At 46.0% G+C, this 14573-nt stretch overlaps 2 protein-coding genes and 1 pseudogene across 3 annotated transcripts in view; 1 reads left to right on the top strand and 2 right to left on the bottom strand.

The window, feature by feature from the left end:
* The window catches only part of Fabp6 (fatty acid binding protein 6), a 75594-nt gene extending 61374 nt beyond the window's left edge, over positions 1-14220 (bottom strand). Inside the window, exon 1 of one of the 2 annotated variants that reach the window (XM_055610676.1) lies at positions 14050-14220. The gene's annotated coding sequence lies outside the window, so the exon portion shown is untranslated. Of the gene's footprint in view, positions 1-13169; positions 13249-14049 lie in introns of those variants that run through there. The other variant, XM_055610675.1, reaches the window with a different exon arrangement.
* LOC129679510 (putative monooxygenase p33MONOX) lies at positions 9427-10143 on the bottom strand (annotated as a pseudogene).
* Positions 14221-14240: 20 nt separating the features above from the next.
* Pwwp2a (PWWP domain containing 2A) overlaps positions 14241-14573 on the top strand; it is a 40589-nt gene continuing 40256 nt past the window's right edge. The window contains exon 1 of the mRNA XM_055610715.1: positions 14241-14567. Within this exon, the coding sequence (XP_055466690.1) occupies positions 14310-14567 (258 nt within the window). The 5' untranslated portion in view covers positions 14241-14309. The remainder of the gene's footprint in view (positions 14568-14573) is intronic.

Below are 14573 nucleotides of genomic sequence, written 5' to 3'. Positions count from 1 at the left end.
CATGACCCACAGAAAGGCAAGGGCAGGCTGCTGGAGGCCCAGGCTTCTCTGATAGGGCCTCATCTCTTTACCATGAGATCAAGGTGATTCCTGGAACCAAGTCACCCTCCCCTTGGCTCTGTACTTCTTATTCAGGGACCAGGTTTGGGATCCTCCTGCCATCAGGTGACCTCAGGGCACTCCCTCACCTGTTTTTGAGACGGGGTCTCTTGTAGGCAGGATTGGCCTTGATCCTCCTACTTCTAACTCCAAAGTGCTAGGGTTTCTGGCATGTACCATTAAACCTAGACCAGACCCCATTTTCTCCACTTCTTTCGTTTTGTTTTTTTTTTTTTTTTTTTCCCACATTCCTCCCAACAGTTTCCCTTCCCCCATCTCTCTCTTCTTTTCTGCCCTGCTTCCTATGGAACCTAGGGCAATAAGCACACCAGGCCAGTTCTCTACCACTGAGCCACATCAAGCGCTATTTCCTCCTGAAGAAATCCATGTTCACTGTAGAAAAGTTAGAAAATTAGGATCCTGGAGACATACATGTACCTGGACAGAAAGAAAGTGCACAGTGATCTATCACCTAGAAATCATTGGTTTGTTCAGCCAAGTGTTTGTTTAATGCTACAAATATGTTTGAAAGCTTCCTGTATTTCAGCAAGGCTATGCACTGCCTGAGAGGGGTGGCCAAGGAAAATCTCACAGGACTTTTTCCTTTAAATAAAATTTACAGTCTATGCTTAAGGCTCCATGGGACTTTTTTGTTGTCATTGTAATTTTACTCTAGTGTCCTGAGTGTGTGTGTGTGTGCCTGTGTGTGTGCGTGAGTGTGTACATGTTTTAAGGCAGATGATAACAGTCAGAGTTGGTTCTCTCTTTCCGACAAGGGTTCTCAGGGTCATACTGGAAGTACCTTTATCACTAATCCACCCTACTGGCCACACAGGGGTCTTTTCTATGTAAAGCTGTTTGCATATAGCTGTTTTTTGTTTTGCTTTGTTTTTTGTTTGTTTGTTTGTTTGAGACAGGATTTCTGTGTGGAGCCTTGGAACTCTGTAGACCAGGCTGGTCTTGAACTCACAGAGATACACTTCCCTCTAGCTCCTGAGTGTTGGGATTTAAAGGTCTGTGCCATCACTGCCAGACTTGTATATAGCTTTTTTCCTTTTCTTTTCTTCTTTTTCGGCTTCCTTCCTTCCTTCCTTCCTTCCTTCCTTCCTTCCTTCCTTCCTTCCTTCCTTCCTTCCCTTTTCTTTCTTTGTTTTGGAGACAGGATCTCACGTAGTCCTGGATGGCCTCACACACTAAGTTGCCAGGAGCCAAAGCTATCTACGGAAGCAAAGCCAAAGCTATCTAGTGAAGACAAAGGTATCTACAGAAGCCTTGATCAGAAGAACAGACTTGGCTTTCATTTCTGCTTCTCTTGTCCCCTCTCCCCCCCATTCCTTCCACTCTCCACCTTAGAAACCCTGTTGAAGCCCTGCGGGTTGGGGCACTAAGTAGCTGAGGGTGGCCTTAAAGTCCTGACCCTCCTGCCTCCATTCACTTCCTAAGTGCTAAGATCACACACAGGTTCCATCACACCTGGCCTGGATAGTTCTACTTGTTTATTTATTTAATCTTGGTAGTACCAGAGAATAAACCTATGGCCTCCCACATGCTTGGTACCTTCTACTACTGAGCTAGAGCACCCATCATTAGTCTCTCAGGCAAACCGAGATGGTTAGTGGAGATGCCAGTTCCAAGAGAAGGATCTCTGGGATTGTCATAGGAATTGAAATAATTCTCATCTCCATGAGGATGAGAAGTAGTTTATTACAAAGCCAACTGTAAGTGATAAAGGCACAGGGACATGGATTCTGGTTGTCATAGATTACATGTTCTAACATGGTCATAGTTTGATGAAGTGTCTATAGTACCAGAAAGTCGCACATGGAGGGGCTTTACAGATACATTAGTGGCAGTTTCCCTGGTGGTCTGGTGGTTAGGATGTGGCACTCTCACAAATACGTTGGTGGAAATATAGAGTAGGTGGGTTAGAGCAAAGCAGGGTTATCTCAACCATAGGTTTCAGAGCTATCTGATGACAGTCTTAGCTTTTTGGGTGGAAGAAACTAGGGGTAAGTTAGCACATTCTAAAAGTTTGTTTTGTTTTGTTTCTGTTAGTCATATAGATTTTAGGTCATATTCGGAGGTAGGCAAGGGATGACTATGTGGGGTGCTAAAGATAAACTGTATTAGGCTCTGAATTTGTAGCATTTCAACCTCTCCACAATCATCTATGTTATTTTTAAAAAATATATTTATTTACTTCTGTTTTATGTGAATGAGTGTTTTGCCTGCAAGTATGTATGTGCACCAACTTTGTGCCTGGTTCCCAGAGAGGCCAGAAGGTGGTGTCAAATCCCCTAGAATGGGAGTTACAGATGGTTGGGAGTAATCATGTGGGTGGTAAGAACCAAACCCAGGTCCTCTTCAAGAGTAGCAAGTGTTCTTAACAGTTCAGCCATCTCCCCAGTGCCATCACTGATGTTTTAATCAGCCTTGCAGAAGGTTTGGTGGAAGGCACGGCTTCTTTCCAGAACCTCTGTTAAAAAAGCCAAGTTTAAAAACATCTGCAGGCAAAACACTCATATACACAAAATACATAAACCTAGAAACAAGCAAGCAAACAAAAACTACACTGAAGGCCCATGAGAGGGCATAAAGGTACCTGTTGCCAAGTCTGGTGGCCTGAGTTAAATTCCCGAGCAACACATGATGGAATGAGAGAACCCACTTCTGCAGATTGTCTTAGAGTCTCTACATACATAGCACAGCATGGCCCCCTTCCACATGTGAACAAAAAAAAAGTGATTAAAAAAGTGGGGGGGAGGGGCTGGAGAGAAGGCTCAGAGGTTAAGCGCATTGGCTCTTCTTCCAGAGGACGTGAGTTCAATTCCCAGCACCCACATGGTGGTGGTTTTCAACCATTTGTAATGTAGTCTGATTCCCTCTTCTGCTGTGCATGAAAACAGTGTCCATATACATAAAATAAATAAAGTTAAAAAAAAAAAGTGTGTGTCACCACTGCCTAGCAAAAGTCTTTGTTTGGAGGAGGGAGGCTTTGTTTAAAAAAAAAAAAAAAGTGGGGGGGAGGCATGTTGACACAGCATTCTGGGTGCCTACAGACTTACTTGGAATGATCACCCGAACCCAGGAGTTTGAGATGAGCCTGGGACACACAAGATATTACAAAAATACATGTGTGCCTTCTTCTTCTTTGGAAAGATGAATGGCGCCAAATGGCGGAAGACACCAGTGCAGTGGGAGGGCCCAGAGGATCAGGGTAAGGAGGCAGCAGTCTTAGGGTCTGAAGTCACGCTTGAGGCCTTGGCAGTGGTAGAGGCCAAGGGGCTTGTGGAGGTAAAGCTGTGGATCCCCATCCCCGTCACAAAGATGGGCTGCTTGGTCAAGGACATGAAGGACAAGTCCTGTTCTCCATCTGTTCTCCCTGCCCATTAAGGTATCTGAGATTATTGACTTTTTCCTGGGCACATCCCTGAAGGATGAGGCTCTAAAGACCATGCCGGTGGAGAAGCAGCCACTGCTGGCCAATGGACGAGGTCCAAGGCTTTCGTTGCTATTGGGGACTATACTGTCATGCTGGTCTTGGTGTTAAGTGCTCCAAGGTAGTAGCCAGTGCCACCTGAGGGGCCATGATCTTGGCCAAGCTTCCTATTGTCCCTATGTGCAGAGGCTACAAGGGGGGAACAAGTCTGGCAAGCCCTACACTGTTCCATGTAAGGTGGCAGGCTGCTGTGGCTCTGTGTTGATGCATTTCATCCCTGCCCCAGAAGCATTGGCATCATCTCTGCTCCTGTGCCCAAGAAACTGCTTCTGCTGCTGCTGGCTGGTATTGATGACTGCTACACACCATCAGCCAGGGGCTGAAGTGCCATCCTGGCTAACTTTGCCAAGGCCACCTTTGATGTCGTTTCTAAAACCTGTAGCTATCTGACCTCTGGCCCCTGGAAAAAGACTGTGTTCGCCAAGTCTCCTTAGCAGGAATCCACTGACCGACCATCTTGTGGAAACCCACACCAGAGGCTCTGTTCAGAGGACCCAGGCCCCGGCTGTGGCCACCACATAAAGGTTTTGTGGTGTACAAGAAAAATAAAGTGAATTAAATGTATGTGTGGCAAGCATTGGGGAGAGCAGGAGGAAACAACACCCAGGCCAGGAAGGAAGGTGTTTCAGGATAGTGCCTACAGTTTTCGGCACTTGATTCCCTAAGCTCAGCAAAAGGACAGACTAACTGTGGCTTTCATTTTGAAGGATGCTATCAGTATGGCAGGCGGTGGCTATCTTTGCAGTGTGCTGAGTGAGGCTGTTACCATGGGCAGGCGGTATGGGGAGAGGGCACTCACAGGAGCTGCAGCAGTTCTTAACACTGTAGAAGTGTGGGGGGAGGGGAGCTTGGACTATCCTTCCTTGTGTCCTTTAAACCTTAAGGCATGCTGGCTGCATTTGCTTCTGAAAGGATCATGATGAGTTCTGCCTCCAGTTACTGTGCTCTCACAGGATTCCTTTGTGGATCTTCTCTCCCCTTTCCTGGGACTCTGGGACTAAAGTGACAGGCTACTGCTTGTGAGATTAGGGTACAAAAATGTGGCTCCTCTGTTATTTACATTTCTTTATTAGTCCTCTCAGCTTGGTCTTAAGGAGCAAGCTACACATTTCAGACTGCCCTGTGGAGCAGACCTGTGGCCATTAAGCTGAGGGCTGCCTGTGGTCAACACCCAGGATCAGAATGCAGCCAGTATTCACATAAGCTTGCACGGTCAACATTCTCAAGGGAGATGGAACTGATCTCGGCTTGGTGGCTCATGCCTATCATCCCAGCACTGACACTGTGGCAGTGGGATCACCAAGAGGTGGAGGACAGCGTGGGCTACATAGTGAGTTCCAGACTAGCTAGAGAGTGAGGCTGTGTTTCAAAATAGGTAAGACAGTGGGGCTGGCGAGATGGCTGGCTCATAAGGCAAAAAGCTTAGCGGGCCTGACAAGCTGAGTTTAATTCCAAGTGATTGGATTGTGCAAAAGAGTTACATGGTGGGTTCACAAATCACGACGTGTGACTGATTCCCCGTGGGAGGCTTATTAGGGGAAAGGGAAGAGACCGTCTCTGGACAGGGCAGGAGAGAAAGAGAGAGAGGAGGGGCTTTGAGTTCTCTTCTAAGTCGACGCAGAGCACACACAACGCACAGGTAGTTTTAGGTGGTCTGCAGGAGGCCTCACAGACGCCAGGTAGCCAGTTCGTTGGGTCCCTTGGGGCTGGGCGTAGAGATGCCTGCTTAAGGTTCCCAACACCAAGAACCTACATAAAATTAGCAGGGAACCAATTTCAAGAAGTTGTCTACAGGGCTGGAGAGATGGCTCAGCCGTTAAAGGCTAGGCTCACAACCAAAAATATAAGAAGTTGTCTACAGACCTCTAAGCGCACAGGAACGCGTGCATGTGTACCCACAAACAGTAAAAATGGTAACAATGATAGTGACAAAGTCAGCATCAACTGGACATGGTGGTGAACACCTGTAATCCCGCTTTGGAAGGCCAAAGCACTGAGACTAAGTTTAGTGCCAGTCCGGGTAACATGAAATATTTTCTTTAAAAAAAAAAAAGTTACTTTGTTTGATTTGGAGGTGAAAAAGTCACCGTGACCAACCTGTTTCGGCAAGCTGGAGACTTAGAGAAGCTAGCACTGTTTGTACACTAAATGCCTGTAAACCGAGGAGGTAGCCACTGCTGTAAATGGCAGTTCAAGGGCAAAGGAAGCTTGGCATCTCAGATCCAGCAGGCAGGCAGGCAACAAAAGGGTGGACTCTCCCCCTTTTTTTTTTTTCTCTCACCAGGCATTTGAAAGACTAGGTGACACCCAGCCACATCAGGGAAATCCCCTTCAAATGCTAATCCCTTTTAAAAACACATTCATAGATGCATCAGAAATGATGTTCAGTCTGAGCTCCCTGTAGCTTGGTGACGTATAAATCAAACACCACATGGCTCTTTTCCTAGCTGAGCTTTCAGAAAGGACCACAATCCCTGCTGATGCCTAGATAACAGCCGTGGGCAAGAGGACCGGGTTAAGTCAGGGTTTTGACTTCCAATCATAAAATACCTGACTATTGTTTAAGAAGTGATGACACTGGCCGTCATAGGCAGTACAGTTTATCTACCGAAAAGTACACAGGAGAGCAAAGCTGGCATTATAAAAAGTTGAACATAACCTGTATAACCAGTATCCAGGCCAAGAGACAGAGACTAGATTTAGGAATGGCCACTCACATTTCCTGTTAGTTCCCTAGCCTCCCAGGCTCTGGAATTACAAGTGTGAAGCACCATGCCTGGCTTTGTTGTTTCTATATTATCAGTGTGGGTTCATAGCATGTGTGCAAAACAGCTTTGGCAAATTCTCCAATTCCAAAGTGCACTGAGAATCACTGGGTACAAAAAGAACCAGTGCTTGACAAATTCGCCAGACATTCTGACTCCATCTGGGAGCAGGTAGACTAATTCTAGAACAGAAATACTGGCTTCCAGACAGAAGTAGGAGGGACACCTCACTTGGCTCTTGTGTTTAGCTCTTGTGTCCCATGAGTCTTTAAAGCCATTCCCTTTACCCTGGTCTCTGCCCCATGTTGTCTTCTGCCTGTTACTCAATTTCCAGCGTAAACGTGTCCAGAGAGAAGAAAATAAGTGCTAAGTCTTAGTTCAGCATTCTGGCCTGTGAGCTAGGGGCTGGGCTTTCGTTTTCAAAAATCTTCTGAAGGTTTCATTATTGGGTAGGTAGTTGAGGTCCAGCAGCAATGTGATTAATCTAAGATATAACAATCATATTGTGTTTCTGGACCTAACTGTTAATAACGTTGAGGTCTGTGTTATATACTTGATATTATGTAGTCAGGCATGGTAGGATACTCCTGTGATCCCGGCACTTGGGAAGCAGAGGCAGGAAGACCACCAGACGTTTCAGTCTGGCCCGGATTACACAGTGTATTCCAGGTCAGCCAGCGCTACAGAGTAGTACACCGCCTCAAAAGACAAAAGACAAAAAAAAAAAAAAAAAAGTTACATCATTTAAAATAAAACAAAACAGAAAAACCTCAAATCAACCTAGGGCTGGAGAGATGGCCTGATGTGCAAGAACCCTTGATGCTCTTGAAGAGGGTCTGGGATCAGTTCCTCAGTTCTCAGCATCCCTATGGCAACTCACATTCACAGCCATCTGTAACTATAGTACCAGGGGGTCTGATGTCCTCCTCTGACCTCTGCAGGCTCCAATGCTCTCTCCTGGTCACACACTCAAACACACACACACACATCAAAACAAAAACAAACAAACATATGCTGGCCAAAAACCAAAACCCTGAACCAAATTCTCTTGGAGATAGCTATTAAAACATGAGATTTAACAAAATACACAGAGTCTAGAGAAACGGCTCAGTCGTTAAGAGCATTTGCTGCTCTTCCAGAGTTTGGTTCCCAGTACGGTTGTCAGGACCATCTAGAATTCCAGCTCCAGAATACCCACTGCCTCTGACCTCCAAGGGTATGTGCACCGGGGTGTAAAGACTCACATGTAAACCCACACAACAAAATAGATTATAACTGAGGAAACAGGTTAAATGATTTAGCTAAGATCATGGAAGTTTTGTATAGCCAGAGAGAAGCTGAGTTGAAGCAGACACAGGTTCAGTCTTGAAGTTTAAACATTCTTGAGGCTTGGCCAATACTCTAGAACCCCACAGAGCTTGGAACTAAAGTCTGTGACAGTCGGGACTTGCTGGGGTGCCAGGCTGAACTTCTTTTTCTGATAAGGGGTTTTACCCTGTACTCTAGTCTAGCCTGGAATCCCAACTTGTTGAAATTCTCCTGCCTTAGTCTCCTGAGTACCAGGATTATGGGTGAGAGCCTTGAGCCTTGCTCCATCCATCTGGACCGCTTTTAATTTTTACTTCTTAGCCTAGACATAGCCTTATGCATGACAGGCTGGCCTTAAACACTGAACTTTTGGTCTTCCTGACTATTGTGTGTGTTGCCAGGTCAGGCTGTTTTTTTTTTTCTTTTCTTTTTTTTTTTGTTTTTTTGAAACAGGGTCTCATGCTTGTCATGCTGGCCTTGAACCCAATATGATATCAAAGAAGGCCTTGAAATCCTGGTCTCACCGCTTCTAGCTCTGGTACGATAGGTGTGAGCTACCATGCTCAACCCCAAGTGGATCTCTGTCTCTCTCTCTCTCTCTCAGTCTCTGTCTGTCTGTCTCTCTTGTTTCTCTGAGGCAGTAGCAAAAATTCTTGTCAGTACAGGAGAGAACACAGATTAATTTTTATGACAACTGTAGACTCCAGGGCTTCTCTGTGAGAAGGTTAGCTCATTAAGGAAACAGACTACTGCCCAAAACAAAACCAGCAAGTATTTGCAACAGTGTTCAAGATGATGCAAGGGGGGAAAAAAAGCATGTGGCTCATTTGATGAAAAATGTTTTCATTATAGAAAAGATTTGAATTTTTCCTTTTCCTCCCACAAACCAAAATCCGAGGCCTTGGCCTAAACAAGGAAATCAAAATGAGGTGACTTCAAGTGAACCTCAAGTCTCCCTACTTACCCACCATCTTTACATACATCTTTGTACACTATCCAGCACCCAGAGGTGGAACTCAGTGAGCACATACCTAGCATGAACGAGGCCCTGGCTTCAAGCTCTTGGAATGAAAAACACAAAATCACAAGAAAGCCCAGTTAGCATGTTATTTACCGATATGAACTCAGTAGTCTCAGCTTTCTCCTGTAGGAAGTTTTTGACCAAATTGGAGTTAAGCTAATTTCACTTGCAAGAGAGGCCCTGTGAGACTAGTATTTGTTCTGTGACATTTAATAGCAAGGCAGCCCTCCAACTGCAGGGGCCTATTAGGCTAAAAAAAACACATAGCCTGTAGCTTCAGTGTGGAGAGCCAGGGTCTACAAGCCTCGCTGTTAGCAATACCCAGCTCTCAGACAGGTTCAGTTCTGCTGACACGACTAGAAACTGTCAGGAGGCCACAGCTGTCCAGGTTAGTAGGTGCACATCTCTCATTGTCAATGCTTAGGTTGGTCACGGGAAAGGAATTAAGAAGCTTAGGTTTGGGAATTGCATAAGCATTATTTACCCAGGAGGCAAGGTTCAAAGTCCTTCTCTAGGTCAAAGAATACAAAAAAAAAAAAAAAAAAAAATAGGTCATAAGGATTTCCAATCAGCACAGCTAACTTTATTCAACTTTAAAGCAGAGCAGAACAGTTTCGCTCACAGACAGATAATCACTGTATTAAATGTCACTCAAGCCTCCACTTAAAAATACTGCATCCCTGTTTCAGAGCTGAGGTTAAAGAACAGAATTCCCAAGGACTCCTCAAAGCATTCTAGAAGGCAATGGACACGAACATATTCAAGTCATGGGGTCTGAGCTTATGGGTACATTGTGTTTGCTTTTTTCCTTCTATGAATGGGGCATCCATCTTGAGCAACTTGAAGACTGCTGGGTCTTCAGCTACTCAGGCAGCCTGGGCATGTCTCTGCCACTGGGACTGGGCTCTAGGCTCCTTTGTAGGGCTAGAGGGCAAAACCTCCATAATCAGACTTACAGATCAGACTGGTCCAAAGGGGCTCTGTTTATCTGATGAGTTCTTATTGTTCCCATTTCCATGGTCCATAGTGTCAGGGTTTGGGCCAGATAAGGCCGTGGAAGAAACAGAGGTGAAGCAGCTTGTGGACTTCTTTACTTTTTTAAACTAATTACAGTTTAGTCACTTTGTATCCCAGATGTATCCCCCTCTCTCATTCCCACCCATGAACTTCTTCTTGAATGAGTGAGGGGATGTTCTTTGTGGTGAGATGAACACTATAGCTTTAACTTATGGAGTGCTTCTACCTCTGAGAGGTACTTGTTCTTCTCATTGGGAAGTTCCTTGTGGTGTGTGTAGCCAAGCATCTCTCAGTCCTGCCTGTTCCTCAAAATGCCAAATGCTCTCCTAGGTCTGTTTTGTGGTGAGATAATTCAAGATGACATGGGTAGCTAAAGCTAAAGCTTTCACCATGGGAATTCTGTCCACACTGTCACTAGCTATTGACAGAGTCATCTCACAATAGGGAGGTGACAATGGCTTCTCCATCCTCTGCTTGATGATGTACTGATATGTGTGTTCTGGAATCTCTGGCTTCCAGGGGATGCTGCTTATGTCCAGTGGGGAAGGAGTCACAGGTGCAGGGTCTTTGAGGCATCTTCATACCTGGATGCCTGACAACATATTTCCACAGGCAGGGGGCATCTTGCCTAGATGCTCACTGGGTCCAAGAGCATAGCAAAATGATGTAAGTCTATGCTGACAGACAGATGTTAAACGAGGAACACTGTTCAGGTGCTGCACATTAACTAGGCTTCCATTCAGAGGTTCTGCACACTGGCTGCAGGCTGCCTACCAACCAGGCTGGAGGGTCCAGATCTTCCCCAAGGGCTGTGCCACAACATACAGCTAAGCCATTATGAAAGTACAATACCCACAGTCCACACCACCCTTCTGGAGCACTTCCACTACTACTGGATTTCTTATTCTTCCCATATTTCTTATTCTTCCACACATATATCCAACCCTCCAACTATCCATTCATGCTGCTACCAACTAAACCCATACAGTACATGGCTATCGATGATCTCTCCATGTCAGTTCCATTTCAGGAGGAACCTGATGGCAGAAGTTCCTGGGTTACAGAAGCAAATGTAAAAGCCAGGTTCTCTGTTGGATCTGGGGTTCCCTAAGGGAGAATCGCTTAGAAAGTATGATGATTTAGTTCCTGCTTTCCTTTCCAACCTCATTTTACCTATTTATCCTCTTGGTCATTGTCTTCAACCACCAATGATCTTCCTTGTCTTTCTGACCAAGCCAAGCCCTCTTTAGCCTTCAGACTTTAAGCAATTGCTTGCTGTTCTTTTGTGAGCTGAACATTCGGCTAGCAATGTAAAGAGCTCGCTGTGTTTGTTTCTTTGCATCCTCTAAAGTGTCCTGTCTTTATAAAGGCCTTGTTGTACCCACCATCTTTAAAGGACACATTCTTTTGCCTTGCCCATTTTACTTTATTATCCTAGCCTGCTTCTCTTATAGAATTACTCAGAATCTTTGATCATCTTATTTACTATTTTATAACTCAACAATTAAAAAAGGCCCAAGTGGACCAATACCAAATCTTTTTTATTTATATGTCACGCCTTCTGCTTGTCTCACTGATTGCAGTTACTGATACATAGTAGTCCTTCAATGTTATCTGGACGAGAAAGAGAAAGATGCATGAATACCTAGTCCTAGTATTAGAAAGGCTGAAGATTTGTAGAGGATCGACTCTGAAAGACAGGCCAGGGTTAGAGAGAGGATCTTCACGGCAAAGCAAAAGAGCCAACTCAGTGTGTACACAGGGTGAGTAGTGTCTTGAACTGCACAATGGAAATAGTGGCTTCAGAGGGTGCCTTGCTATTTATGCCACAATATGTGATAAATTAGAAATTTAAACTACTCACTACAAAATTTTGTAATTACTTTGAGAAGTAATGAGGTCCCAGGACCCAAGATATATTTTCCTCCCTGTGGGAGATTATACAGCATGGGAATTCAGGATGTCATGGTGTTACAGACTACATTTTATTGTAACAAGCTGATTATGGTGAACTATAGACATAGTATCATAATAAAAGTTCTGTAAGGCAAGACCCGTGTATGTTTAATGTAAGCACAATGTCCACAAGAGGTTTCTGGCTTTCTTACAATGCTAGGTATCAACAGCAATGCTGTGCACAGGTTTTTTGAGAAAGGCTCAGTTTTTTCATCTGTAAAAGAGATCTAAAGCATATTAGTGGATTTATAAAACTGATTACTGAGATTAGGGTCTCATTATGATAGAGCTCTGGCTGGTCTAGAACTTGGTATATAGATCAAGATGAACTTGAACTCACAGAGACCCACCTGCTTCTGTCTCCTCCACTGAAAACATGCACCACCATGCCTGGCTATTTTTACTACTTTTAGATATTTTTGTATGTATGTGTCTGAGAGTAGGTTTGTGTACAAGGAGGCTCTTAGAAGAGGGCATTGTATCCCCTGGAGCTGGAGTTGCATGCCGTTGTGAGTCACCTAATCTTGGTGCTGAAACCAAACTGGAGTCCTCTGCAGTAGCAGCACATGCTCTTCACTGCTGAGCCCTCTCTCTAGCCCCTATAGCACAGGGTTTTAAATGTGAGGTTATGGGAAAATTAGTGGTACATAGTAATCACTAAGTAAACTCATTTTTTGTTCCTGTTATCTTAAAGGAAGATTCTGAATTCTCCCCAACTGGCATCTTCTATTGGACTTTCACTTTCCTAAGAGCTGCTAGACTTGAAACAGACAGAACACTGACTGATAGTTGCTTATTGCCATTTTGTCTTTCCCATAAGAAAACTTGACTTATGACTATGTAATTGAGGTTCCTAAATGACCTTAGGGACCTCTTTTTGTCCCAGTTTTCAAATAAAATGAGTATACCAGTACTTGTCTTCTTGCAAGAATCATGTAAGATTGTACTGGGGGGCTGGAGGTTCAGAGGTTAAGAGCACTGGCTGTTCTTCCAAAGGTCCTGAGTTCAATTCCCAGCATCCACATGGTGGCTCATAACCATCTGTAATGAGATCTGGTGCCCTCTTCTGACCTCCTGGCTCACATGCAGGAAGAATACTGAATAAATAGTAAACAAAAGAAATAAAAACAAGATGATTCTTTTAAAAAAAGATTGTACTAGGACTGATATATAGTCTTCAATTAATCTTCAGAATTTCATTCTCCCCTCCACATTGGTAACACTTCTTTCTCCTTTGTGGGTGTTCTTAGTGCCTCTGATCTCAGATACAGGAAAAGGCTGACTGGGGAACAGTCAGCTACAGTTTTGTAGCTCCTTCTAGACTTTAACAAGTGATTTAAAATAGGATTAGCCTTTAAACCCAGCACTAGGGAGGCAGAGGCAAGCCGATTTCTGTGAGTTCCAGGCAAGCCAAAGCTACACAGGGAGACCCTGTTTCAAAAAGCAAGACAACAAAACCCAAACCAGAGAAACAAAGACATTATAAAACTGTAGGGACCCTCACCCTTTATTTTTCCTTTCTTGAGACAGGGTCTAGCTCTGTAGCCCAGGTTGTCCTGAAACAGAATGAAGTCTGTGTTGTCTAGAATCGTTGCTGTTTCTGCCCATGCCTCCCAAGTGCTGAGATTAGTCCCACGGACAACTATGTCTGGATTGAGCCCCACCCCCCACCCCCACCCCCCAGCACAGAAGAGGGTTAGGGAAGAAAAGGCTTCAGCAGTGAAAAATTTCCAGTGGAACCACCATGCACCACCATAAGCAACGTGGCAGGACTTCACTCAACTTAGCATGCCAGTTGTCTTTCCTCTCGTTAGAATTGTCCTTCTTTGAAATTAGCAGGTCCCTAGAGGGGCAGATTGATCCTTTGTTTCTAAAAAGTGAGGCGAAGGAACTCCACGTGCAGGCTGGAGCTCCTGTCATGTGGTTATGGAGAACGTCTTGTACGTCGTCTTATTCCCAGCACCTCGAAGACTGACTTAGCAGAATAGGCACCCAAAAGTATTTCAGGATTATTTTGGAACTTTAGTTATCTTTCTCACAGAAGCCTGTTGTGCCCACCCTCGGCTCCAAGCAAGTCCACGCCTAGAAATAACATTTATTCTAAGGATGTCTGCGCAAAGATTCTTGGGAAGTGGTTCCCCTTCTGCATTCTCCCGCTATTCCTCCCTTGGGGAGTCTTTGAAAGAACTGGCACGACCAGCGTTTCCTTTCCTTCTCCCACCTCCGAAGAAGAGGCCGAGTACGGGCAGGAGCATACACCAATCACGAAGCGGCATTTCCCCCTCCCAACCAATAGATACCCGCGGCAAGTACAGCGCTCCACTTTCGCTATCCTTCAGGCCGTACCTCACGCCCCCTTTTAGATTCGCCGCTTGACAACTCACCGGACCAATAGGAAGTTCCTACGCTCAGCGAGGGGGCGGGACCCGGCCAGCGACCGATGGCTCGCTGCGACCAATGGGCGGACAGAGATGCGGGAGGGGCGGGAGGCGGAGCCAATGGCGCGGTGCCAATCACGAGCATCAGGGAAAGGGCGGGACGACAGTGTTAGCGGGAGGGAGGGGAAGGCCTCGGGAACCCAGCCGCGCTGCCGCCGCCGCCGCCGCCGCAGCCCGAGTCGGAGGAGAGAGGACCCAGTGAGAAAATGGCGGCCGTGGCTGCTGAGGCGGCGGCGACCGCGGCGTCCCCCGGGGACGGGGGCGCCGGCGAGGCCGAGCCGGAGCTGGAGCCCATCCCCGGCAGCGAGGCCGGCACCCCCCTCCCGGTTACGGCCACCGAGGCGGCGGTGCCGGACGGCGAGGCCGACGGGCGCCAGTCCGCCCCTCAGGCCGACGAGCAGCCGCTGCCGCCGCCGCCGCCGCCGCCGCCTCCGGGGGAGCCGGCCGGCGGCCCCGAGGCCGAGGCGAAG

This window comes from Psammomys obesus, unplaced genomic scaffold (assembly GCF_907164565.1).
Source record: "Psammomys obesus unplaced genomic scaffold, mPsaObe1.curated_primary_1811, whole genome shotgun sequence".
Taxonomy (NCBI): Eukaryota; Metazoa; Chordata; class Mammalia; order Rodentia; family Muridae; genus Psammomys; species Psammomys obesus.
This window is presented reverse-complemented; position numbering and strand designations above follow the sequence as displayed.